Here is a 27,553-nt window from a genome sequence, read left to right on the forward strand (position 1 = left end):
CTGCAGTAAAGTGGTAGAGCCCACTGTCTGACCCTCTGAAGGCAGATGAAGGCTCTCTAAAACACATGTGGTTCTGCTGCTGTGGTGGGTTTCACAAGATTGATTGTAACTTGGTGCTGAAGTGTAGAAATGAAGGGAGCTTGGAGTCTGGCACGGGAATGAAGCTCCAGCTACTTCATCATCATCATCATCATCATACTATGCATTCTTTTGCATTAGCTTTAAGAGTGCTTTGATAGAGGTGCTTCAGAACCAAATGAATGGCACACGCTGTAGCTCTTTGCTTTAGAACAAATGCTGTTCAAGAATCATAAATACAGTATGTGAAGGAAACACTACAGCACTTAGAGGAATATTTTCAAAGCATTACTTTCAGTCCTAAGTTAACCCCTATTTTTCTGGGTTCATTTATGAGAGCAATCTACATTGATGTTACCAAGCTGAGAAACAAGTTGATCATGCTCAAGAGACCTATATCAGTTATGATAACTATATTACTAACTATGCTAACTATATTACTTAGTTGTTTGGTTCTACTTAAAAAAAAAAAAAATGAGCTAATTAAATATTTCTCTGAGTGCCTTATTGTTTCCTTAAAGTATTTGGTCTGAATCTCGCTTTCATTCTCTAGTTTTACTACATTGTTTTTAATTACTATTGGTCAACACTGTATGGTGACTATAATTCTATCAGTATTGCTTGCCAGCAATAACACTGAGATTTGTCAGAAGTTCCTGTAGCTGTATTTTTAATACACCCTCTTCAGTCTGGTATCACCAACTATCTCCACAATTTCAGGTCTATAAGCAACAAGCTTCAGTCTTTAACTTACAGGGCTTGGGCAACAGATGAGAGACGCCCGCCATAACACTGTCAATAGGCTGTAGGGCAGCGTGGGCTGCACACATGCCATGTGAAAGTCCACACACGACCGTTATTCAATGATTGCCTAATTCATTCAAGGAAGTTGGCTGAACTGGCTCAACAAAGGAAATCCCATTCCAGTGCAGTAAAATAAAGTCCAGCCCTTGTGTCTCCCTCCTCAGTGAATGGAAGTGCAGTAAACAGACACGCCTGTTTTACATACTTGTCGTGTATCCAGTAGGAACCAGTCAGATTTTCTTCCATTTCCCAGCTCTTGCTGCTCCCCAGCTCACCATGCATTTTCAGAAAGAATAAATTGACCTGTGATGACCTGAAGCTGCTTGTATTAAGCATACAGAACAAGGCAAACTCACAGACATAGCAACAAAAAAAACATTTATTCACATATTTTCAAAATTAGACGTTAAAAAGTAAAAAAAAACAAAAAAAAAAAAAAACACCTCTACGCACGCGAGATAGTTAAAGGCTGGCTTAGTGGTTAAAGCTCAGGGCACTGGGAGGCAGTGTGGCAAAGTGGATCAACCTGAGAGGCGTGGAGCCAGTGTTGCCTTCTGGTGAGAGAACTGGGAGGCAGTGTTTGCTGTGTAAACCTGTAGTACTGTATATTGAAGCTTTATCAGAGTTACCCATTCAGAAATCACAGCTAGACTTCTGAAATACGCGTGTGTCTCAGGCGAAATCTTTGGTACCAGAAAACAGGTTAAATGGCAGGCAAGTCCATGTTGGGTATGGATACCTAGTTTATCATGACATGTTATATATACATTTTATCAACATTCCTGCATGGTGATTGGTTTCAACATCACCTGTGTTTACAAAAGCACAACACAAACACATCTACCTCTGATGACATCACCACATGCGGTACTTCACTCGGACAAAAAAGTCATTCCTATATTTCTCTTATTTTGATAACAAGTGATAACAATGGGAGCATTGTCTGAAGGTGAACTCCCTTATAAAAGACTTTCTTTCAAATAAAAATGATTATTTCTCTTGACGTCTCTCGTAGCTTTCAAAGCGATGACAGCCAGTGAGACTGAATATATTGGCTCAGAAAAACAAAACATTTTCAGCTAGATCTTATATTATCTCATTTCTTTCTTATTTTGCTGTAATAATATTTCAAAGTATTTAATAAATGTAAATTTGCTCCGTTGAGAAGTTTTCATCCTTTAATTTAAAAAAAAAAAGGTCTCTGGCAAATCCTTTGTTCTTTTTCATTGGATCGTAGAATGAATATGCTAGAAAGTCAAAGGATGAAGAAACTGGTCTGCACAGACAAGTGGTCAACCCTCCTGAAAGTGAAAATATTCCATTTAAAAATGACTGTAAGTAACAAGTGAAGGCGCACAAAAACCACAAGGACAGACTTCCAGAGGAAAAAACGATCTCAGGTCTGCTGGTGGCCTCTCCCTTATAAAAGTTTACCTCTGTATTTTTACACAGCATTTTTTTAATCTCGCCCCCAAGCTTTTCCCACAGTTATGCTGTGCGTTTCCCATAGTACACCCTGGTTTGCCATGTTTATTAATATGCTTTACCATACCTCTTTACCTACTTGCCTGCTCTTTGTGCTTCAGTACACTTTGCTATGCTTTTGCTATGGTAAACGTTTATAAGGGTCAATAAATACAATACAAAAGAGCAGCTTTACCACCTGGTATTAGAATTGCCTGTAGCAGGTCACGTTGTGAAAAGGCAGCAATTCAACAGAGCTGTAGTGATCTGTAACAGTGCAGTATATCTTCTTTCACAGTGGTAGTCAGCACTCTCTAGGGTGACCAGCAAGATTGAAGGCATAAGGTTTGGGGTAGATGAAAGCAGTCCTACTGTATAAAGCTATACTATACGAGCCCCCAGTTGAGCCAGGCTTGAGGTTTATGAGCGTGGCAGTGTGGTGTAGCATTTAGAGAAAGAGAGTTAAGAGTCGGCAGAGCCTGGGTTTCAAATCAACGACCGCAAGAACCCCCCCCCCCCCAAAACCCCGACCCTGACCCCGACCCCGAGGCTTAGAAACTGGATCTCAGCAGCACTGGATCTCAGCAGCACTGGATCTCAGCAGCACTGGATCTCAGCAGGACTGGATGAATCGGCAGGGCACAGGTAAGGTGTCACAAGCTCTGGTGGGCTATCCAGGAGTAATAGCATGATTGACTGTGCCCATCAGGTAGTGTAGTGCAGGTGTGCAGATCACCAATAGGTAATCAAATCGTAGACATGCACTAGATCCGCATCCGTATGTTACACATGTGGGTGTTCTTCCCCTGTTAGCACTGCGGAGGCTCCTGAACTGACATGAGATGCCACATGTGACAGCGCTCCGTGTGTGGATCCGTTACCTCTGAGAACACACACACACATTGAGACGTCTTTAGAATCTCTAGGATCTCTGGCCGATCTTCCTGGTGCTCCTCAGAGCTGCCAGCTCAGCGCCGTACACAGGAGCGCAGTAAAGAGGAAGCGGCCTTGCTGAGGCCTCATCCCCAGACTGTCCTGCTGCTCGCAGCCCTCTCCGCTCCAGCCCTGGTAGCACTGGCAGCAGAACTGCTCCCTCATGCGCGCCCAGGCCGGCCTGGTGAGCTGTCCCCTCACGCTGACCCTCCTGTCCTCGGGACCCTCCCCCGGCCGCACCTCGATCCCGAAGCTCTCGCTGTCCAGGTGCAGGTGCACGTCAGAGGCGGGGTCTCTCCGGACGCAGCGTCCCCTCCCGCCGCACCGCAGCCGGCTGCACAGCCTGGTCGCCGTGGTGACGTTCACAATGTAGGGCCCCAGCGTGCGCTCCAGGTACCTGTTCAGCATCAGGCAGTTGCTCTGCGGAGGGAAGCAGCTCAGTGAGGTCTGAGAGAGGGGCCAGGCTGTAGAAAACAAGCTAGCGGTTTGTATCACAGCTTTTCTATTGCCATTTTGTAAACAGACCAGAACTTAAACATGGCACCTGTATGTCTAATTGTATACTTTTCATACTGTACAGTGTTAAATTTGAAATGCTAAAAGCTACTGCTCTTCTTACCCGGTTCCGTGAGTAGTCGATGCCACCCCAGAGGACAACCCCACTGGCTCCCAGTGCAGCGCTCTCTCCGATACTGGAAACCAGGTCTGTCTGAAACACAGACAACGCCAAGTCAAGACTGTGCATGTAGGACAAGCCTCAGAAGGGGTTAGACGATTCACCTTCACCTGGGGAAGTTCTCACTGTCACATCACTTTAGTGCAGTCTAAGATCTAGAACGTCTGTATTCACTACCTGATCTAAAGATCTAGGCTTAGTTTCAGACTGCAGTACTGCTGTTAGCCACTGCACGGCAGACAAGACACTTTTTTTTATATATGGTTTGATAGCTTCGCTATACTACAGACCAGGGGTGGCCAAAGTTGGCTCTTTTTACTCCTGGTCTTTGTTCCAGCCGTTCTAAATTGTTTAATTGAACCGATTAAACCTGTGTCCGGACCCTGAAGTAGTTCATTATCTCATTCTACCTGTTAAACCTGGAGTGGAGCAGCCCTCCAGGGCCGTGATTGGACACCCCTGATATAGACTGTGCATACTGTATTTGTTAACCTTATTTTTAATTCAAGATTTTTTTAAACTTTAATTATTTTCTTCTACTATTAAAAAACAAATTTCAAAGGCACCGAAATACCCCCCCTTCCACCGAGCTGCTGAATAAACTGCATGTGTGTACACACACCTCTGTGAGCGGAGTCAGAGAGTAGGCGTAGAAGGGGCGGGTGTAGGCGAAGACGGGAAGCGAGGAGTCGGAGTCGGGCAGGTCTGCCACCCTGAGTGCCTCCCGCAGGCGAGCCCTGGTGTAGAGCCGGCCCTGAGGGGAGGACTGGAGCACCTCGGGCAGGTAGACCGAGGGGTACAGGGCCTTACTCTCCGCGAAGAGCCAGGCCAGCTCGTTATTGCGCTGCACCTCCAGCGGGGGGCACTGTCCTGTGTAGTTGTGGAAGCCCTTCTTGTACTCGTGGTTGTAGCAGTCTGGGAAGAGATAGAAGCCCCACCAACCCTGGGGTCGCAGCATCCTGCCCAGGCGGAGGGTCTCAGTGAAGAAGCGCTGGGCCGCTGCGTTGAACTCCCAGCTCGCCTGCTGCTCCACCTGCGCACAGCACAATTCACTGACATTTAACAGGTATTATTACTAGGAACTTTTGGGGTTAATAATATGTGAGTATTATGTGGTTTAGGTATAATTCTGGTAGTTGATATTGGTTAAATGGGTACAGTAGCTGTCACTTGCCAGAAAGGAACCACATTTAGAATACAAACTAAATCTGAACATATATTTCCAACTTTTCCCCACAAGCGGAAAGGTCTTTGGAAACGCCCACAGCTTTACACACTGAGCAATAAGACACTGTCTATATTTATAGAACACAGTGCAGTCTTTATCTCTCTATCACATAAAAAAACATGAACTATTGAGAACAGAGAATTAGTGAAGGGCAAAAATATAAGACTTACACAATTTACTGTCAACAGCGAACTAACCAAATTAACAGATTATCAAATGCAGAAATATCAAGGGGGCACTGCGTAAAAATGTTCGTCTATGTGTACGCCATTTTATTACGCATGCGTAAATTAAAAAGCACATGAGTGTAGATTATAGGGTCAAACTTCATCAGTGCAGTCTTTGCATTACCTTGTATGCTGGCCAGTCAGGGTGCAGCCCCCTCACCAGCTCCCGTGATTTGTGTTGGTAAATGTCTTTGCTGCCCCAGTTTCTGACCCACTGGGGGCGCCACTCCTCCCAGTCCACCACGGCCAGCCCGGAGAAGTGCGGCCGTGGCAGGGTGCGCTCCACGTCGGCCACCATCTTGTCACAGTGATCACGAAGGCTGTTGTTCTGTGGGCTCCCTCCGTTCACCGGCTGGCTCCGGTTGTTGTAGTAAGGGTACAAGCCCAGCTGGTCGTAGTAGTAGATGGCCACGCGCTGCCCGGTGAAGGCCTGCTCTGGGTTGGAGAGGATATTAAAGCTCTCCAGAGACAGCGGGGCTTTGTGCCGGGACTGGCACTGCTGCGTCGGGGCGTTCCAGAACACCAGGAAGGGCTCGTCTGGCACCAGCGGAGGCACGGCACGCTTCGCAGGCTGGGACTGAGAGAGCTGCAGGATAAGGGCGAGGCACAGGGCTGAACGACAGCCCAACGCACTCCGCGGGATAAAGTGAGCGGTCAGCTGCGGCTCCTCATCGCTGCCAATGGTCCTAAAAGGAAACAGATAGGGTTAGAGCCCCTTCTTAATCTATAGTGTGTTTAAGGCAGTGTCTAAAAGGCTTTCCGTTTTCTAGCTCCACAGTCTTGGAATAAACCTCAGGAAGAACTGAAACTTACCGTCTCAATACCTTTAAAGGAGTTCAAACAAAAAATGGACATCTAGTAGTGAGACAGGTTTTTGTTTTGGCCGGTGCTCCTAAATTGTTTCTTGTAATTTGATTAACTTGTTTGTATCGGTTGTGTTCACTTCTGCGTGTTTTTTTTTTTTTTAATTATATGCCACCTTTTTGACCAGGTCTCCCTTGAAAATAGTTTTTAATCTCAATGGGATTTTCCTGGTTAGATAAAATAAATAAATACGTAGTTCTGAATTACGGTGCTGCTAATGACAGTATCTGGGATAGCCACTATTCCAATGGTACCAAACAACTAAAACGTTGACAATAGTAAGCAAATATCTACAAAATCTGTTATCTGTATCAGACTTGCGGTTTGTTTGTTTAGTTTTTCTTTTTTTTTTAAAGCTGCTGTAAGTATAGCCATAATTAAACAGCAACCCCAAAGACAGTAGTAATCCACAAACAAGACAAGAGCGTCTGCTAAGACTCACAGCTTGTACAGCTCCCTCTCACAGTGAGAGTGTCACTCACAGCTTGTACAGCTCCCTCTCACAGTGAGTGTCACTCACAGCTTGTACAGTTGAGGTGCAACATCACCGAGGATGTTAATCAAATTGTGATCGAAATCTTTATTATTGCATCAATTTGGATTTTTCCCAGTCTAAACAGCGAATTGAACTGAGCCCGGCGTGATGGAGAACGTACTGCTGGAGGGCTGCCTATCTGACAGACAGCACAGTGTTTCATTAGAGACGAGATGGTCAGGAATCGGGCTTGTTTCTTCATCCCAACATGGGGAGCTGCTGAATCTGTCACAGCTGAGTGATACGCTTTGCACAGACTGAAGAGCGAACAGCTGCTGCTTCTCTCTGCAAGTTCACCGAAAGAGAATATCTGTGCGCGATATAACTCTAATCCTTTACTGATTCGACTGTGTACTTACATACACCGTGCAGAAAGACGTACACATGAAGGACATTGCCACGATGCAGAATAACATTGTAATGATGTGTAAGTACACACGTGTTTACTCAGGAACTGCTATGGAAATACACAGCAATAAGAGGCCCTTGATGTAAGTGTTTCCCTGTTCTACACAGATATAGAGATGCCAAGGTCAGCTCATCCAAATGAGTGAAATTTTATATATAGAAAAAAAAAAATAGAAGTGAAAGTCAAGTCCGTTCTGTTTGAAGTGAAACTGCAAAGAAGTGGATGCCTGGCGGGCTGCAGATATTATTAAGGCGTGACGATGCAGTCACGGGACAGTGAGTAGCAGCCTCATTTGACCCCCCTGCTCTCAGCACCCACTCCTCTCCCCAGAAGCTCGCGCCGCCTGTGTAACTTGAGCCCCGTCCTCAAGGCCGCCAGGTTTAACATTAGAAAGGTTTCCATAGCGACCGTCCTCCACATGCATTCCCTGCTCACAAGTGATGACCTCGTCTCCTGGAGCGTGACAGGACGTAACCCTTCAACTGCTGGGCACACCTGCAGTGCTGGGTGCTCCCTTAATAGAGACCAGTGCTTATCCTACTGTGCTATATATACATATATATAGTACATAGTACATCAATCAGCCTCTCTACAAACCAGCATTCTGTAAATTCTGCATCATTCTGGGGTCTCGAGTCCAGGCAGAGTCTTGTGTTTTTTCTTTCTAAATGTATAATGAAATATGTCGCGTGATAAAAAGTCAAAGGAAAGTAATCCAGTCCTTGAATTACTGGGCATACCTGGACAGCACTGCTACTGTCTGTTCTGCAATGGAGTTTCAAAGTGTTCAAATAGTGTGTCGTTGGTACCAATTCTTTTGGGTACAGTATTATGTTTTACAGCAGCTCTGTAATCCAGCACACTGTGTAATCCGGCACAATTTGCTGGTCCCGTCGATGCCGGATTAGACAGGTTTCACTGTGCATCGCTTTCCTAAACACACATCTTACCTGTGCTGTAGCATGTCTGCACAAATAGTTTTCTTTGCTGTACTGCACTTTTAGAGATGTGTTTATTCAGCAACAAAGTCAGACGAAGGTTAAACCGGGAAATGATAAGAGTATACTGTTTGCAATTGTGTTAAAACATTTTACATATTGAAATATCTAAAACACTTTGGGAATACAAACGCCATTACGTTTAAGTATGATTTTTTTTTTTTTTGCAATAATTAATCCTGTTTATCAGTTGTAGTGGATTATCCTAAGATTCTTAGGCACCAGTGCTAAGTGCACTGTAAATACAATGTAAGTGATTACATAGCAATTAAACAGTACTTTACTGGCACTGATCTTTCTGTGGGTTTTTTAGATCCCTTAATTGGGGCCCTAGATCTTTCACAATAGGCATAATTAATCATGCCTGTCTGCTCAGGCTGTGTAGACATACGAAGCAATATAAAGTAATGCTACTGCGAGCTGCACGGATTTATCTTCTTAGCAGATGAATTTCAAAGCTGCTCAGTGCTGGTTTTCTTTTCACTTGCAAGATCTTCAACTCAATCTAGCATCCAGCAATGCTCGACTGCATTGGGAAGGGGCTGAACCAATAAGCTTGCTGTCTCCACCCCAGTGTTAAAACATGGAAGCAAAAAAAGGCACTGTTCTGTGTACATTTTGCAACAGCTGTTACTGTGTTAAGTATCCACAGGTAGCTGGAACTATGGAATTTGACTGTGGAATCTTGTTAGTAGGAGCAGCTGTTCTCAGAAACTGTGCAGCATATAAGGCCAAGAGCAGTTAGTAAGTAAGTAAGAGGGATGGTGTCTGACTCCCATGGGGATTCAGACTAACTGCAACTGTGAAAGGAGAAAACAGCAATTACAGTCCTGGAATGAATAAGAATTAGCTTCATAAGACTGCTGATACGCTCCCAAATGAAATGTCTTTTGCAAAGATATAACCCTAACCATAACCATAGCCCTAACCATACACCTAACCGTAACCCCACCCCTAACCATAACCATAACCATAACCATAACCATAACCATAACCCCACCCCTAACCATAACCATAACCATAACCCCACCCCTAACCATAACTCTAACTTTACTTACTGTAAAATGTTGCCGTGTGATTAATTGTAATATAACATCAGTGCTTTTATACATGTTCTGATTGAGTGTTGAAGCTTTTGGATGAACTACCCCCTGCGCAGGTACAGCATATTAAAGGTGAAGGTCAAGACTGATTATCTTACAAAGCACCCTGCAACGACAGCCACTAGTGGACCCCTCCTCTTTATTGAAGTTTTACAAGCCAGACAAAGATGAAATACAAGAACATTTTGTATATGTGTATATAAAAAAAAAAAAAAAAATGCAATGGGTACAATTCTCTACACAGATACGTTGTATTGACTCTAAAATGAGGAATAATGATATGAAGAAACAAATGCACACATAGGACAAAGGTTTTGCATCACCTAGAATTAAAAGAAAAACTATATGAACGTAATTTAGATATTTGATTTAACATCAAGCAAAATTAGGCTGACGCATAACCTTTGCCCATAGCTGTACACACACACACACACACACACATGTATATATAGATGCTGTATATCATTATCCTTCCGTCTGCAGAATTACACGTGTGTGCTACTAATTAAAGCTGTTAAAGGGGCGCACCACTCTTCTTGTTCAGTGAGTAGGTGATAGGCTCCCTCCTCTTTATGTGTTGTCAGGCAGGGCTGCTTGTTCCTAAAGCTCGGCAGTGAAAGACTGGCTTAAGGAATAAAAGTTGCTGGACTGTGAAGTGAGCTGTGGCAGGGCCCTGATGTTTTATTTATACCCCGGAGCACTGAAGAGTCTCAGGGTTGTGCTGAAAAGCATTAAATATGAATTCATCCATCAGTGAGTGAAGAAAAACACAATTGAAAGCCTCTAAACCTTGAAGTTGGGACAGACCCCGTCTCTCAGAGACAGGAACGAAACAACTAAAAGAGGGGGTGCGTTATAATCAGAAAGAAAACCCATCGGAATTCTGTGAGCGCTAGGATTCCATGAGTTTCCTGAAGTTAACATCTCTTCATAACTACCTTTCATATTCACTCAATCGCAGGTCAAACTACTAAGGGACTGCACAGTGAGGCTGATGAATGTTCCCAGTGTTGTCAGTGTTGAAATGAAGGTATTGAGACCTTGAGGCTTTACCTTATCTGTCACATTCATAATTAATCAATATACTTACCTTATCTATCATATTAATAATTAATCAATATACTTACCTTATCTATCATATTCATAATTAATCAATATACTTACCTTATCTATCATATTCATAATTAATCAATATACTTACCTTATCTATCATATTAATAATCAATCAATATACTTACCTTATCTATCATATTCATAATTAATCAATATACTTGCCTTATCTATCATATTCATAATTAATCAATATACTTGAAAGTCACACGTTCAAAAGCAAAAGATAGCAGAGCTGTACTGTTTTTATTGTATTTTATTGAAATCTTTGCAGTTGCTGCAAGCTACATTTTGTATTTATTTAACTGATGTCTAGGAGAATTAATAAATATGCAAGTCAATCCAGATGACTGGTTTATTTGTAAATTTAAAGAAAGAAAGAAAAAGAAAGAAAGAAGATAATATAACGTATGTTCCACTGGTTATGTCTACTCTATTCCCTGTACTATGGACACTTGCAAGCCTGGTCTTGCCTGTACATTACCATTCATCTCCCACTGCCTTCCTACCGTCACTATACACCCTTTCTCCCTGCAGCCTGGTCTTGCCAGAGACTCCTACAGGTGTGTGTGTCAACCCCAATTAAAAAACTAAAACAAGCAATAAACCAAGCAGGTAACTTACCGGCAGCCAGTAGAAGCCATCCCTGTGTGCTCTTCTTGAAAGAAAAAACCCTCCTCGGAACAGAAGCCTCTTCTGAGTTCTTGTCACAGCGAGTCAGGTACTTAGCAATCCTTTGTCCCCCTGTACTCCCGTCCCTTCCTCGGAACAGAAGCCTCTCCTGAGTTCTTGTCACAGTGAGTCAGGTACTTAGCAATCCTTTGTCCCCCTGTACTCCCGTCCCTTCCTCGGGAACAGAAGACTCTCCTGAGTTCTTGTCACAGTGAGCCAGGTACTTAGCAATCCTTTCTTCCCCTATACCCCTCCCACCCCACCCTGACATTCCTAATCTCTGTCCGCTACAATCCCACACACACTTGTTACTGGGCTTGTCTGTGTGTGCGGCCACTGACTGTGTGTGTGCAAGAGAAGCACTGCCAGTAAACCGGAACAGACGACTTGAGCCTTGTAAAGAACTAGTGAGGGGTAAGTCTGTACCTGGTAATCCCCCTTTGGCTGAAGTGGTTCGCTCCATGTTTGAGGGGAACAGCTGCTCTCCTGCAGGCCCCCTCCCTTGTCCAGGAATACACCGTATGCTAACCCAGCAGTGCCTCTGCCCCTCTCTCTCTCTCTCTCTCTCTCTCTCTCTCTCTCTCTCTCTCCTCTTCCCTCATCACTTAGCTGACACAGGCTGACACTGTGGTGACTCTCTCAACCATGCTTGGCTATGGCACCTTAAAGCTTTCCAGTTTCAATTCAGTAAAAGATAAAATGTGTGTAAATAAGTTATTCTGGGGCGTCCTGGGAAAAAACTGATAACCCCCGATTTCATTTTCTTTAAATAACCTAATCCCTATGACCGGAAATGTTTGTGGGTTATCCATTTTTTACAATACATTTTTTTTTAAATTTCCCCAAAATGAACGTTTTTGATTGTAATATTTCTAAAATGAGATGGATCTGATCAGCCAAGTTCTCAATAAGGGTTATCCACGGCCTCCAAAGGGTGACGACTGTCGCTGTACAGCTGGCATTCGCCCCAGTCACCCCAGTCATTGTGCATAGCGCACACTGGACTCTACATGCTCCAGGGAGGCTCAGCTGCTGTGAAGCAGGCATGACGTCCAGCTGGTGGTTCAAGTGGAGTGCCGGGATGGCATTGTCGCTTCGTAGCGGTTCCTGGCAACCCCCCCTCCCCCTCCTTGTCCCACCGCAGCCCTGCTCCATTCATCAGGACACTGCCCTCTGATGACACAATCAGCCATCTGCTGTGGGAGTGACAGGACGGAAAACACACTGAGACACTTCACTCCAGACGACCTCATCCGCCACCCATGCACGCACACAGCAGTGCAGCGCTTTCTGCTCAAACTGTATTTAACATTTCACTAGTGATTCTGATTTTATAAGAGGTTGCAATACCCTATACGGTGATCGGTGTTACAGCCCCCTCTGTGAGCGAGAGTTATTTGCAGATATTGGTCACTTCTTCTGTCAAGTACGGAGCACGAAAACACAAACACTTCTGTGTGCATAAAACAATCTATTAAAAGCCTCAGAGACGGCTGTCTTTCCCGCTGTGGGAGCACTAGAATGCAATGCAGACTCAGGGCTCGGCAGGGTTACTCTAGAATGCAATGCAGACTCAGGGCTCGGCAGGGTTACTCTAGAATGCAATGCAGACGCAGGGCTCGGCAGGGTTACTCTAGAATGCAATGCAGACTCAGGGCTCGGCAGGGTTACTTGACGAATGAGAAGCACTGCTTTTAAAACAGAAGGGGCAGTGGATCTCGCTTGAGACTAGTAAAGCCCAGCTACATTGTTAGGATAGGATGCTAGGATAGGAGCAGTCAACAATCAGAATCCCAACAGGACACGTAATCAGCCATCTCAAGGGATTCATTCATAAACACATTCCAAAGTGGATCTCTCAAGAAAATTCACCCAAGAATTTGTAAGCGTGCCAGCACACGTTTTTGTGAAGATGATTTAAACAAGCAGTCTAAAGAGTGTGTAATTCAATGACAGCGTTGATAAGCTCCGCAGGGCACATCTATGTTATATAACACATGTATAGGCTTGTTCGGAAGCCGTGCTGCTATAAGGAAAAACTGCAAGCAGATTTGTAAAAGCCTTTCTTGAAGTGAGTTTGTCAGGTCTCAAACCCCAAACTTCACAAACAGAACATGTATAGTTCAGCTGCAGTGGAAGTGGATGCAATATGGGACCAAGGCTATATGCACAATATTTTAGGTCCAAACACAACATCTCAAAAGGCATGGCCGGGGGGGCGGGGGGTGGGGTGAAGGCAGATGAGAAGGGACAAGCACGGGGATAATAAAGGGGTCAGTCCATTAACAAACAGGAAGGAAACGTTATACAAACTGTAAAGAAGCACTTAACGTCTTCCATTTAAAAGAGAATCCATAAAGTGCAGAACCCTTGTATTCTTTGAACAAATTGCTCAGCGGACATCTGGTCTGTAAAGAGCATGTTTTCAGTGAGCCTCGCCTGTCTCGATCAATATCATTTTATTTACTGAATATTATTCAAAAATAAAATAGGAGGCGTATATCTCATGGAGGGTATCGGTCCCCCTAAGGTTTTGTCCCACGATTTGTCATTGGACATCCCCAAGGTGGCCCAGAGTCAATTGCAATGTGATTGTGAAGTTTGTAAACATTAGGTTTTAGGGTTAGAGTTAAACTTAGGGTTGGGGTTAGACTTAGAGTTAGGGATAGAGGTGGGTGGGGTTGGTTAGGGTTACGGTTATGGTTTAGGTAGAGTTAGGGTTGGGATTGGGAAGGGTTAGGGTTAGATATCATACAAGAGGTGGAACATCAATAGTCAATAGGCTTTGTGCTTGTCTAATCAGGTCACCAAAATGGTTAATGAAAATGATCGGTTTCTATTATGCTTAAAATTCCACCTAATCCATCAGATAATAATTAGGTTTGCGGCACAGTAAAAAGAGGAAGCAAAATGCCTGTTAAAGACGAACTTATGACCTGCCAGATGCGACTAGATCGTTAGGCATTGATCAGTAAAAAACTCTTGACATGTGGGTGTTTGAAATGGACAGTAATGGATATGGACCGGGATGATTGTCTTTAGATAACAGAGCCATTAAGAATGATAATGTATGACCCATGTAATGTATATCCTTTTTTTATTATTTATTATTACTTTCTTGAAAGTTCTGCTTTATTCTGTAAAATGAATTAACAATTCCCAAAACATAATTCCACGTTATGTATACTATTGAAAATAAAGTATAACAATTTTTTTTTTTTTTCTGCAAAAAAACGAAACTGTTACTAATCAGACTTGCCATCCCCGGCAGGCTATTTTCTGCGCCAGCTCAATACCATCATCAGTTTTAATAATACACATTTTTTAATATATATAAATATAAATAAGGTTTCTACCCACCCTCAACACACACTTCCTTTGCAGGACTCAAATAAGGAAGCATGATTTCATCTTATGTGAATGAAGATCAGATACCGGGGCTGCTTTGCCTGTGTGAGATGGACTGTGCTTTCAGCAGATCTTACAGAATGGTAGGTCACAATATTATTATGAGTTATCTAATGTTTTTAGAAAACCATGTTTTATAAATGGGAACCGCAGTCTCTAAGCTCACTCTGAATATCACAGAGTGCAGCTCCAAGTTGCTTCCCTGTCTGGGTTGAACTTTAAGGCTGCAGCACTGCTTGTTTTTCAAGCATTTTATTCTAAAGTAATTTGAAAGAATCACATGAGCAATAAATAAATGTGTATGCTTTGTATGTTTTAAAACGATGATAAGGACATAAACGCACTTACCGTTTCTGTAAAACCGTTCCATCTGGTCAGAAGATATCAATTATTCAGTATGTTAGTGTTGATTCAATTATATAAATACAAGACTTACACACAGTATATAGGAAGGCCATCTGATTTGTCTTTCTCCACTAAATATTGATTGACATATGTACACTGTATGTATAACCCTATCTGTGGAGCATGGGAATGCAGCAGAGTTCTGACAGATTCCTTTTTTCTCCGCAGTCTGTTTCGGAAGGTTTGCTCAGGTCCCTGACCCTTCTGGTCTCCCAGCTGTGCTTTGCTACAGCTGCCTTCCCCGCCTTCCTGCCATGCAACAACCAGGGAAAACTGACAATCGACTGCAGTGCTCATGGCCTGAGCAAGGTCCCCCAGTTCCAGACTCCCACCCATGAAGTGACGACTCTCCTGCTGAACGCAAACCACATCACCCAGATCTACAACAAGTCTTTCTCCTCTTTCCCCAGCCTAAGACACCTGGACCTGGACTGGAACTGCCTGCAGTCACAGAAGATAGATCACACAGACTGCTTGATGCATATCGAACATGGAGCTTTCCTCCAGCTCACCCAGCTAGAAGAGCTCCACTTGCAGGGTAACGGCTTGAAAATCATCCCCCCTCTCCTCTCATCACTCCAAAGCCTAAACCTCGGCTACAACCAGCTACAGTTTTGGAAGCCTACTAAGATGTTCAACCTAGGGAATCTAAAGACTTTGTATATGGATGGGAACTGTTACTATAAAAATAAGTGTCACACCGGCGTGCATATCCACAAAGACTTCTTTGCAGGCATGAACGAGCTGAGGAACCTCTCTCTAGGATACAACAACCTGACAGAGGTCCCCAGGAACCTCCCACCCAGCCTGGAGCTCCTCTTCCTCCATTACAACCAGATACAGTCCATGCACCCAGGGGACTTCAGTGGCCTGGGGAACCTGACAACCCTAGACCTCCAGACCTCCGCGGAGTGCATACCCTGCCTGCCTGGCTCTGTAAACCTAGATTCAGACTTGTTTGCAAACCTGAGTGCGCTCATTTGGTTGTACTTGAACGATAACTCTCTTTTCTCGCTCAACAAGTCCCTTTTTGTGCCCCTGGTGAATCTAGAGGTTCTGGAACTTTCGAACAACTTCCTTGCCAGGGAGACAGACAATGACTCTGGTCTCCTTTTAGGAGAACCAACCTTTCACAGCTGTGTCAAACTTAAGAACCTCAACCTCTCGTTTACCTATAGGAAGAACACTACTTTCCATAAGCTCTACCTCTCTGATGATTTCATTCACATGAAAGCATTGGAAAAGCTGACCATCACAAGTTGCTTCTTTCAGAGTGTGGACGAGGCTTCCATTAGACCTCTGGCCAAACTGCTCAGGCTGAACAGAATAGAGCATCGGCTTAATTTTATCAACAAACTCAACCTGCAGCTCTTTGCCAACAAGACTTCCCTCAAATACATTGGTCTTTCTGAAAATGAAATCACCTGCCAGAACTGCAGAGAATTTCCAGGTGTTACTCCATCCCACAGGAAACTACTTTCCTTTGGTCCTGCAGGAATGAACACAACAGGGATTCAGAGCGACTACCCCCAGGAGCAGCAAACATTCATTTCCATGCTTCACAGATGCAGCCCCTACAAGATGTTGAATCTGAGGAAGAATAACCTTGTCTTCATCCAACCTGAGCTGTTCCAAGGTTTCGAGGACATTGAGTGCCTGATCCTGTGTCACAATAGCATAAGTCAGGCGTTCGACAGGAACCAGTTTACTAACCTGAAGGACCTCAAATTTCTGGATGTCTCGTACAACAGGAATAACTTGAAGGGGCTTTTTTCTGAGCTGCAAAGCCTGGAGGAGCTGGACCTGAGCAACAACAATTATCACTTCATTTTGAGCGAGATGGGACACAAGTTAGACTCTGTTGCAAAGCTTTCCTCCCTCAGGGTCCTAAACCTGGGCTTCAATTCCATCTCTGCCAGGATCTCACAGCGCGTATATAGAGCCTCGGTAAAGGAGTTCATTTTCAGAGGCAACCGCCTGGACATCATGTGGCCCACTGAAATCTACTTTGAATTCTTTCAGAATCTGAACAATTTAACCATGCTGGACTTACCACTAAATCATCTCACAAGCTTACCTTCAAAGGTCATACAAAAGCTGCCGTCGACTTTAAAATCCCTGTACCTCCTAAAAAAACGAGCTCACCTATTTCCCTTGGGAAGCACTGAGGTATCTCCCCTTTCTTGAAGTTCTAGGTCTCAGCAACAACTATTTTGTGACCCTGTCTAAAAGCATGGTGCCCAGCAGCTTTATTCCGGTTAACGCTACCATCCGCAAACTTACCCTAAGCGTCAACAAGATTCGCACAATCGAGAAAGACTTCTTCCACAATGCTACAATGCTGTCTAGCCTCAACCTGAGCTACAATCAGATGCAAAGAGTGGAGTTCACCGATGGCTTGTTAAGGACCCTGAGTGTGCTCGACATCAGGATGAACCCCTTGATCTGCATGTGCGACTCCACTTTTTTTGAATTGGTAAGCAGGTTTAACATCTCCATCCCCTTCCTGACCAACCAGGTGACATGTGGATCCCCTTACCTGCTGAAAGACAAGAGCATCGTCAGCAGCGGCGCATTAGTCTGCTCCGACAGCCACAACGTGTTCTTGTTTTTCTCCTTGTTCCTCTTGACTCTTCTGTTCGTGATCGTCCCAATGCTCAAACAGTTCCTGGGCTGGGACGTGTGGTATGCCTTCTATATCTGGTCTGCCCGATCCTGGGGGCTCTTTACAAAGAGCACCGAGAGCAAAGACTTTGATGCCTTCGTTGTGTTCGACAAGGGACAAGGGCCCGTGTCAGACTGGGTCTACAACGAGCTCAGGGTTCATCTGGAGGAGACTGGGATCCATCAGTTAAGGCTGTGCCTCGAAGAAAGAGACTGGGTCCCAGGACATTCTTCCATTGAGAACCTGTACAGCGCTGTCCAAAACAGCAAGAAAACAGTGTTCGTGCTCTCCAAGGGACAGCCTGTGTGCGGGATTCTGAGGGAGACCTTCTTCATGGCCCAACAACGGCTGCTGGATGACAAGGAGGATGTCATGGTCTTTATCCTCCTGGAGAGGGCGCTGAAAGGCTCCCGCTACCTCCAGCTTCGCAGGCTCCTCTGCAGGGAAACGGTTCTTGTCTGGCCCCAGAACCCATGTGGTCGAAGCTACTTCTGGCACAGGCTGCGCTGCGTCCTCAGCAAGGACAACCAGAGTTACTACGACCGCAACTTCAGCCTGAGCTTTGAGGGCTGAGAAAAAGTCCTGTTTGGATTATTTCATTATTATTCTTTTTACATTTTATATGGCCAAGAAAACAATAGCGTACACAAAAAAACAAAAAGGCGACTGCTGTCATTGTCTGGCAATAATTTATATCCAAAAGGCATCTTCTTCATGTGGAGGACTTTTTCTTTTGTTAGGTTTCCATGTGATTACACAATTTTAAAGGATGCAAAGTCTGGATATTGAAAACAGCTCAGCCAGGATCACACTGCAGTGGAATAGCCCCTTTGACAATGTATTCATTTTCACTAAAATCATATCATTTAAACCGATTATAACATTTTATAAGGATGCTGAGTAAATAACATGTAGTGTGTTTTACAAATTGTGCTGTACGCATTAATATATATATATATATATATATATATAATGGTCTATAGCTCAAACTTTTGTGCCTCATTAAATTAGTTTAAAAAAATGTATATTCATTTTTCTTTTTGAGCAGATTAGTTTTTTCCATTTCTATATAACAAATTGGTTAATCTAATACAAACAAGGGTGTTAATAACATGCATCCCCTGTGTCAACCCAACTGGGGGCTAATAAATTATACAAGAGGTGGGGAGGGGTTGTGGTAAACAAATACCAGTAAATTAGAACTGTGGTTGCAAGAGAGAACGGGACACATCTGTAACTCAATGTAACAAATTCGCGCCATCACAAGAACATAACATTTAAGAACGAGAGGAGGTCATTTGGCCCATCAAAGCTTGTCTGTTTCCCAGTAGCTGATTGATAACCGTATCGTGAGAAAGCAGATCCCTGTGACCTGCCATACACCCATCATACGTACAAGTGTGATAATCCGACTGCTTCCGATACTCTTAAACTTGCGATCAAGACCAGGTTTAATCACAGCTGAGTGAGCAGTTCTCTAGCTACAAGTACACGTTAGCATGCCATATGTACACACAGCACTTCTACTTTGTTACTGGCGAGCGGGGGTCCCTAACTCATTAAGAGTTGAAAATGGGAAGTCTAAAAGCAACAGGTGTCTTAGGTTCCTTTTTCTGCTCATTTATTTTGCAGCCACAGCCATGAAAAACCACAACCACAAGAAATGAAAGCGACAGGAAGAAAGAGGCTTTGGGTCAGACTGACTTACGTTTTGTTTATGTGTGTGTGTGTGTAATTTTGTAAAACAATACCACAATTTGGTTGCAATGGGAAACCTTGACAGGTATGTCATTCCTTTCATAAAAAAACAAAAAACAGAACCATGCCGACGGATCTTAAACAGTTCACAGCCTACCTCTGTAAAACGCTTTATATAAGGCGCTATATAAAAATATATTATTATTATAAACAAAAAGCTGGGAAAACTTCATAAACTTTGTACATTTATTGTGTTTTTTTTTGTTTGTTTTTAAAATATACAATTAGGACAAACAGTAAATAAAAATGGAAGAAAACTCAAGTTAAATCACTATTTACAGAACTGGACCTGATTGTACAGAGTAAGTGCTGTTAGTAATTCGCTGTGCCGGGGACTGCCCCCATGCTGTCGATGTCTGAGTGTGTGAGTGAGCCTTACACAGATCCCGATCTTCTGACAGACAGGCAGCCCTGCCCAGCAACACCCTGCCCATCCCAGCAGAGGGCTTCGGGGACCTCAGGGAAACAGGTCCCTAAAACAGAGACATGGCAACAGTTCCACACAGGCAATGAGTCTATTAGCAGCCAGCCTCGCCAGTTCCAATCAGTGTAAGAGACAAGTGCAATTCTGCAGGTTCCGTTGGGTGTGTAGGAGACAAGAAGGCTTGGGAACTGAAAATGTTCTTTTAGGTTGCTTGTACTTTATACACAGGCGGAGTCTCACAGATCCTGAACACTCGAGTTAACGGAAAATGAAAACAAGGTATGTCGGTAACACACTCCCCCAAAGACATGTTAGAGTGAAGAAGTTATTGAAAAGTAGGTAACCACACCCTACATCCACCGCATAGCAAAGCAAATGCTAATACTCAGTTTGAGCAAAATCAAACAGTTTGGTTCCCAAGATAGTAAAGAAGCCAATCAGATGCAAGTACTGTGAAAAAACATCCACAACATTTGCAGTAACTTCTTGGACATGCAAAGTTTTTATCATTAGCTCAACAAATCACAAGTCAAATCTCATGCAAAAGTCGACTGTGATTTCCTTAAGAACTTGTGCTGAGGATTACACATACAAATTCCACAACTGGATGAGTGGTTTTCAAGAAAGAGCTAAAACTGTATACTGACATATGCGTAATATTTTAGGCTGTACCAAAAGCACCTGGAAGCAACAGTCTTAATGCATTATTTACGTATATTAACAGATCTGCGAGACTCCCCACCCCCCCAATTGTACGTATATATGTGCACTGGAATGAACTCTCATCTCTCGTGGGAAACAGACTTCACTTATCCCTGCTCCAATTGTGCAATGAAAACGCAGTCTTCTAAACCCCAGAGAGAAGCAGCTTGCATGGGTGCAGGGGTCTTGAAGGAGGACGACAGAGAGAGAGAGAGAGAGAGAGAGAAAGAGAAAGAAAGATGCGTTTCCAGGGTTAGGAGGAGAGGGCGCTGCTGCAGCTGCCCCCCATCCCCAAGCAGCTACTTGCAGACGGTTTCCAGCATCTCGAGGGTGCGCTTGATATCGCGGATTTGCTTTGCCAGCGAGTGGATGGGATGCATGGATCTGTCCAACTCCTCACAGCGAGCCATCAGGGTGTACATTCCCTGGGGGAGGGATAGGGGACAGCAGACCAAAAGTAAAACTCAGCGACACATAACCAGTTTAACAAGCGACAGGAAATAATAAAACATCAAATGACAGCCGCTATCATGCTTCGTTCATGTAATGCAAAAGTCAAAGTCACACGCCGTGATCGTCCTCAATTCACCAACCCAGTATTGAGGATAATTAATGCTGTAGACTGCACTTTGATCAGCCTGGTTGTTAGATATACATTTTCCAGTCATCGTTCTGCATACAAAAATCAACTGGCTGGTACAGAGGTGCTGAGGCTTTGTGGATTAATTGCTCAGTTCTAGATCTAGCAAGTTGACATATTAGCACTGGGTAGAAAAATATCAGCACTGTGCACTTCCTGAATTAAAAATTGAACATTATAACATTATTATTATTTTTTGTTACAGTACAAACTTATGTAAATGTTACCTTCAGATACAAGTGTAATAAGAACACTATGTGGAAGCATCCCCATCTAAATCTTTATAAAAAAAAAAAACTAAAAAAAAACATACCATCAAACTTCACAAATGAATCGACTCACCTTTATACTCATGTCCACCGACTCTCCCAGACTGTCCACAGAATCGCGGTACGTCTGGATGCAGCCAACGCTCAGAGCGGTCATCTGTTCAGAGAAAAGTTACGAGTGAGAGATCGGGAGTTATGCAACAGATACCACTAGATTTTCCGAAACACAATTTCAAAAATTCAACTTGCTAGCACCATCAATCTGCTGCGAAACCGCAATAATAAAAAATAAAAATAAATTCCTAACCCTAAACTTTTTTATTTTCTTCTTTTGTGTACCGTTATTGTGGTAAATACACTGCTCTGTGTTAAGTGTCACTGCATGTTTCATGACTGAACAATCCAGCACAGTGCTGCCCTCGGTATTTCGTGATTCGGTAGTTCACAGACTTGGTTAATTCACTGTTAATCCATGCTGAGACAGCACAGTGAAGAGGCAGCACTGTACGTGGAGAGTGTGCGTGCGTGCGTGCGTACGTTCTGAACGGTGCCGCTGAGACTCCTCATCATGAGCTCCACGCTCTGCGCCACATCCTGCGTGTGCCTCTCCAGGTCCTGCAGAACAGCAGGGTCTATCGGGGGGATATCCACCAGCTTCCTCTGAGAACCCCGACTGCGGACGGAGCTGTCAGCTAGAGAGGAAGGACAAGAGAGATTTCACATAGAAAGACACATGGAGGTAGAAATGTGTGTGGTTCCTGTTGGTTCCTGATTCTCCTTGGATAGACAGCTGTTTGCTGTTTTTGAATCTCTCTCTCTCTATCTATCTATCTATATACATATTCAGGCTGATGTACTTGACAGATATGAGAGAAACTGTTTTATCGTAACTACTGCAAACCATGACAAGGTCGGACCAGAGTCTGCCTGTATGGAAATAAAATTCCCAGTGCATAGCAGTTTGATCCATTCCTAGCATTACTATCAGTTTAATAAGACACACCTGAGCTTGTTACCTATACATTGTGGCTAATCAAGCTCACAGTAAAGCCTGGAATGGGTGAAACGGCTATGCAACAGATGCAATAGGAGTCTTATTTCTATCCCTGCAGAGGTTTCTTCAGGAGTCTGGCATTCATGTGCTGTTAACAGTTGTATTACACACTAACCTGAGGCTCAATGAAAACATATTACAGTATCACTCAGCTGAGAATGGCATGGACCTTTACACACCGCTCAGTTCAACTGTTAGTTTCAATTAATAACAAGAAGATGCCTAAAATGGGTTTTTGCATAGATTTGATTACAAAGAAAATACAATATATTGTCTGTGTGCATCTTATTAAGAACAGGTGCCAGTTGATCTCAAGCCTTGAGAAATACAGGGACATTTCATATAAACTATAAATAGAAAGAAAAGAAACAGCCTATCAATAAATGCTTCCTGCTATAAGTAAGCACTTATTGATTGTGCTCGAATGCAGTGCTTCCCTTGTTTCTGGCAGTTAATAAATGCCCCGCACCCCCCCACAGCGTCAATAATAACATTGTTTTTTTACATTTTTAAAAATGACTTGCAAAATGAAATGAACATACAGATACAAAAAAATTATAATGAAAACATAACTACTCTTGCAGAATTTTGAAAGAGCGTGCAACTGTTTCACTCCATCTGTATACGGATCACCTGTGATGTAGGATCTTTTGATTAAATAAACAAAAAAACAAATCAAATAAAAGTTTAAACTGCCATTCGGGAATGTGTTCCAAACCTCCAAAAGTCCTGCGTTACCGCCCTACTGGAGATTCAGGCCCCTCCCCAGCCCGCAAATCTCACTTACAGTCCAGGCTCTGCCGAGAGCTCATCTTGATCTTCTGCTGCAGGTTATTGGCTACAAAGTGTGTGAGGTCCCCATCGTGGCTCACACTCCCCTCCAGCTCCAGGGCACTGGAGATGGTGGCCCTGCGTCCCTCCGGCTGTCGCTCCCTGCACCGTGCTCCCCCACACACCTGACTGATCCCGTCCAGGCTCTTACTGTCCTGCAGCCTCCCCACGATCCTCTCACGGTCTCCCCACGGCAGCGCGACTCCCCCTGCTGGGGCGCTGCACACATAGACCTGGGCCATGACATGCTGGGGGCACGTGGGCAGGCTGAGGGCTTCTGGCGGAGACGGGCCAGGGACCTGGTTGAAGGGGTTGACTCGGTTGTTCTTCTGTGTGGGGCTTGGGGAGCCCTCTGGTGATCCTGGGGCCTGCCTGCTCTCCCCTTCTCTGAACCCTTCAGCCTCCCAGCTCCCTCGTCTCTCATTGCAGAAGCCTGTCTCCTCTTTGTCATCTGCTGGGATGTCTGGTGGTGTGCTAGCCGCACTCAGCTGTGAAGGAAAGGGACATGTATGAAGGGTTACAATTACCAACAGAAACTTAAAATAAATAAATTGGATGACTTCTAGTCGAAAGGTTTGTCATTGAATTTAATGGAAGCTTTTTTTTTTGTAATTCTAAATCTAGCACTTTTGAGGGTGTAATAGTCAGATGACATATTAAGTCAGGGCAAAGACTAATTTTTCATTGTACCCATCGTGGAACACCAATCTAATAAAGAGGAATAAAAAAAAATGTACAGATTGCTGTAAAGTAATGATAAACAGGTAGTAAACGAGAGAGTTACAGAAAAACAACAGCCTCGCTGACACCAACCTCTGGGGTATCATCTGTCTCTCCGCACTCCTCCTCCTCCTCCTCCTCCTCCTCTCTCTCCAAACTCTTCTCTTCGTCCCCAGAACTCCCTTCCTCCACAACACTCTGGTGAGGTTCTGTCAAAACACGTCTCGAAGCGGAGATCGTTTCCTGTTCTGCTGGCTCTCCCACTCGCCTCCCTTCCGGCCTACAGTCTTTGTTTCTCCGATCAGTGACTGAAGAAAGCGTGCCGCTTTTTAAACCGGCTGTACTGACACTTCCTCCATCCTCACAGGCGACGCTCTCCCTGTTTTGTGAGGCTAGTAACGAATCCTGAGATCCGGGGTCAGTGTCACCGCTCGCGAACGCTAATACCGAACGAGAAGCCTCGCCCCTCTCCTGGCTGAGACTAGGGGACAGCACGTGTGGGCTCTGCTCACCATCGCAGCCCCGGGAGGCCAGCTCTGATCCCGCGGGGTCTCCTCCCTCTCTACTCCGACAGACTGAAGCGGCGGTGGCTCCATCTAACCCATTGGCTGCTGTGCCACTCGCAGGGGAGAAGCTCATTCCTCACCTCCTGCAACAGGAGACAATGTGAAGCAGCCTCTTATCTCTTACCTCTCTTTCACTTATCACATACCCCTTGCAACCAGGCTTTATTTTTATTTTATTTTTTACATGAAAAATAATTCTCAAAAATTATATTTGCAAGGGCAGCAGATAAAAGCCAAGAGCAGAGGAAAAACAATGCATCTACCTCTATATAACATTTCCAGCTATTTTCAGCTAACACAAATCCAGCTGTTTCTGATCCCCATGCATACTTCTATAAATGCCGTATTCCCAATCGAGTAGGTTAAAACACAATAATAATAATAATAATAATAATAATAATAATAATAATAATAATAATAATAATAAAAGCTTGTTACATTTTGATCGCAAATATTAGCTTGGTCACAGTAATCCAGTTGGAATCCACACCATACATTCACTGTACTGCAATTGTATTGCTATTGTGGGTTTATAGTCTTACTGTAATAACACCGGAGGAATATTCTACTGTCAAAAGCAGCTCCTCTCTTTTAAAACATACTTGCACCCTGCTGTAAGAAAACGTTTCCCTGCTGCACCCAACCCTGGTTATTTTTAAAACTAAAGGTACCTTGTCGAGGCAATCTGAAAATAAACGTTTTATTTCTATGTATCTAACAACAGTCAGATATTTACTAATCATTCCATATCCAAGCAAAAGAAAAACTGACGTTGTTCTGCGTCACGGTAACTTTTACAGCGTCTTTCTGTGGGCATCATACAAGATGAAAAAGGAGAAGCAGTCATGAAGAACCAAATCACTGGCGCTGTTTGGCCCTTCTTACATTGAAATTGTATTTTTTCATTTTATTTTAAGTACATATAACATGTTTGAATCCCTTGCGGTAATCACTAGCGATACTTGGTATTTGCTATGGGACGCAATAGTAGTTAAAGACAAAATCTGTCGCCGTAAAAACAAGGCAGGCTGGCCCTGAGTCTGAGGCCGAGGCTGCATCGCACACTCAAGGCCTATAGGTTAAACCTGTTAATTATTAACCTCGTAAAACGTAATCAATCCCCCATCAGCCCTTATTTGAATTTAATTGTATTCTACAGCGTGAGAAAGTTGCAGTATCTCCCAACGCCACCTTTAATATACAATTTAAAAAACAATGCCAAATGTACCTCTGCTCCTCCTTCCTGTATGAATGTTGCCAGGAAACCGAGTCCTATCAAGTTAGTCTTCCGTAACAGAAACGATGGTACGAGTCTTTAGTTCCGTATGTTTAACATTCTGTATTGGACAATTAAAACGGATGAGCACATTTGCCTGTTGCTGTGCCTTAAATTACGCTTTTAATACACTGTTGGTTTGCAACTAATTACAATACAAATACGTTAAGCAATGTAGCAAAGCAGCGAAAACGTCCTCGTCCACTTCACTGTCTCTGTCCAGCTCTGAGAACCAGAGCGATGCTGCTACTTGCTGAGAAAACGAGCCTCTGGTAACCTCTGCCTTGTAGAGCTTTGTAGAAGCCTTGTTTATAAACATCTCTCCAGACAGGTGGAGCCATTTCCAGACATAATAATAACAATAATACAAATATAATAATAATGAAAGCATTTTGTTTTCTTCATGCATACAGAGATACATAGATAAATAACGCCTTAGGTATACTGACCCAAGGCATTATGTTTGTATACAAGATCAGTTCTAAAAAATATACACGTCTCAAAGTTGTTGTTCTCTGTTTATAAGTTTGTGACCCCAATCTAGGAACAGTCCTCAAATATTATAGGGGCACAAAAAGGTCAATGGAAACCATGGTCGGGTCAAATAGACCTGAAAACAATAGGAGTGTTGACACTGTGTCTAGTCTCAGCAGCCAAATAACAGGATTCTGAATCCCAATAAAAGTGAATAGAGGAGAGATTCCACATGTCATCCCATGTAAGCATGTCTCTAGATAGAGAGAGAGGTAGATAGAACATAAGTCACCGTGAAGTCTTTTGCGGGTAGTCTTTGTTCTGTTTAAAAGAACAATACTGTGCTCACCTGTGCTTTCTGGAATACCTGTTCAAGCAGCGCTTACTTTGTCCACTTGGTGTCGCCATGTGCACAGTAAAAAACTTCATGGCAGACTACAGTGAAACAGAAATAACTTGCTTCTGAGTTTACAAATCTGTAGTTCTTACATGCTTGCTTCACAGCTACATCAAAACTAGATAAGAATGATTATAATTGATTTCACATACATTTCCTACATACTCCTTCAACTGTATTTACAATACATGTGTTGTTATTAACACAGTAGTATCACTACGTAACACACTGTCCCTAGTTTTTCGTGCACATGGTATTCCTGACATATTATTATTATTATTATTTATTTCTTAGCAGACGCCCTTATCCAGGGCGACTTACAATTGTTACAAGATATCACATTATTTTTACATACAATTACAGTATTTTTTACACATTATTTTTACATACAATTACCCATTTATACAGTTGGGTTTTTACTGGAGCAATCTAGGTAAAGTACCTTGCTCAAGGGTACAACAGCAGTGTCCCCAACCAGGGATTGAACCCACGACCCTCCGGTCAAGAGTCCAGAGCCCTAACCACTACTCCACACTTCTGCCCCCAGACATATATTCTGTGATATATAAAACCTTTAGTCAAGATCGGCAAGACAGTATAACTGACATATTTTGATTATACTATAGCAGATACTCCATAAAATAAACACCTTTAAATAGGGAAATGAATGGTATCAAGAATAAATAAGCTACATTTGCATAAAATAAACCACAATAATGCAATGCTACAATGAGAGAGCCTGTGATCCAGGGTGTGTTGCATGCACAGTATAGTCATCAGTGGTCCCTGGGGGGGAGTGATGTTTGAAGAGGCCTGCTGTCTTGGGAGCCCCAGAGCCAGGACTTCTCCAGATGTTTTTGCCA

At 43.5% G+C, this 27,553-nt stretch overlaps 3 protein-coding genes across 5 annotated transcripts; 1 reads left to right on the forward strand and 2 right to left on the reverse strand.

The window, feature by feature from the left end:
* Nucleotides 1-1,243: 1,243 nt before the first annotated feature.
* LOC117964042 (hyaluronidase-2-like) lies at nt 1,244-11,334 on the reverse strand. The gene is made up of 5 exons (XM_034906264.2): nt 11,054-11,334; nt 5,535-6,096; nt 4,578-4,988; nt 3,899-3,988; nt 1,244-3,699 (listed from the first exon to the last, which is right to left on the reverse strand). The coding sequence occupies exons 1-5, from the start codon at nt 11,071-11,073 to the stop codon at nt 3,301-3,303; spliced, it is 1,482 nt and encodes a 493-aa protein (XP_034762155.2). The 5' UTR covers nt 11,074-11,334; the 3' UTR covers nt 1,244-3,300.
* A 3,168-nt stretch (nt 11,335-14,502) lies between these two features.
* LOC117412109 (toll-like receptor 9) lies at nt 14,503-18,152 on the forward strand. The gene is made up of 3 exons (XM_059000511.1): nt 14,503-14,592; nt 15,083-17,083; nt 17,229-18,152. The coding sequence occupies exons 1-3, from the start codon at nt 14,503-14,505 to the stop codon at nt 18,150-18,152; spliced, it is 3,015 nt and encodes a 1,004-aa protein (XP_058856494.1).
* A 1,357-nt stretch (nt 18,153-19,509) lies between these two features.
* Nucleotides 19,510-26,663, reverse strand: LOC117412313 (BLOC-1-related complex subunit 6). Of its 3 annotated transcripts, none has more exons than XM_058999984.1 (6): nt 26,643-26,663; nt 24,071-24,626; nt 23,214-23,745; nt 21,910-22,064; nt 21,446-21,529; nt 19,510-20,888 (listed from the first exon to the last, which is right to left on the reverse strand). In XM_058999984.1, exons 2-6 carry the CDS (start codon nt 24,614-24,616, stop codon nt 20,763-20,765), a joined length of 1,443 nt encoding a protein of 480 aa, XP_058855967.1. In that variant the 5' UTR covers nt 24,617-24,626; nt 26,643-26,663; the 3' UTR covers nt 19,510-20,762. The 3 variants fall into 3 exon arrangements, with proteins under 3 accessions (XP_058855967.1, XP_058855965.1, XP_058855966.1); XM_058999982.1 differs by lacking the exon at nt 26,643-26,663 and adding an exon at nt 25,772-26,106; XM_058999983.1 differs by lacking the exon at nt 26,643-26,663 and adding an exon at nt 25,215-25,682.
* Between the last annotated feature and the right edge of the window lie 890 nt (nt 26,664-27,553).

The sequence above is a fragment of the Acipenser ruthenus genome, chromosome 25 (assembly GCF_902713425.1).
Source record: "Acipenser ruthenus chromosome 25, fAciRut3.2 maternal haplotype, whole genome shotgun sequence".
Taxonomy (NCBI): domain Eukaryota; kingdom Metazoa; phylum Chordata; class Actinopteri; order Acipenseriformes; family Acipenseridae; genus Acipenser; species Acipenser ruthenus.

Excerpts from the sequence above, each read along its gene's own strand:
- LOC117412313 (XM_058999984.1), bottom strand. The coding sequence starts at position 24,616 with ATGAGCTTCTCCCCTGCGAGTGGCACAGCAGCCAATGGGTTAGATGGA. Across the intron at positions 23,746-24,070 it reads AGACAGATGATACCCCAGAG|CTGAGTGCGGCTAGCACACC; the intron begins GTTGGTGTCAGC and ends TTTCCTTCACAG. Across the intron at positions 20,889-21,445 it reads CGGTGGACATGAGTATAAAG|GGAATGTACACCCTGATGGC; the intron begins GTGAGTCGATTC and ends TCCCTCCCCCAG.
- LOC117412109 (XM_059000511.1), top strand. The coding sequence starts at position 14,503 with ATGATTTCATCTTATGTGAATGAAGATCAGATACCGGGGCTGCTTTGC. Across the intron at positions 14,593-15,082 it reads TCAGCAGATCTTACAGAATG|TCTGTTTCGGAAGGTTTGCT; the intron begins GTAGGTCACAAT and ends TTTTCTCCGCAG. Across the intron at positions 17,084-17,228 it reads TTCCCTTGGGAAGCACTGAG|AAAGACTTCTTCCACAATGC; the intron begins GTATCTCCCCTT and ends CGCACAATCGAG.
- LOC117964042 (XM_034906264.2), bottom strand. The coding sequence starts at position 11,073 with ATGGCTTCTACTGGCTGCCG. Across the intron at positions 4,989-5,534 it reads CTGACTGGCCAGCATACAAG|GTGGAGCAGCAGGCGAGCTG; the intron begins GTAATGCAAAGA and ends TGCTGTGCGCAG. Across the intron at positions 3,700-3,898 it reads TCGACTACTCACGGAACCGG|AGCAACTGCCTGATGCTGAA; the intron begins GTAAGAAGAGCA and ends TTCCCTCCGCAG.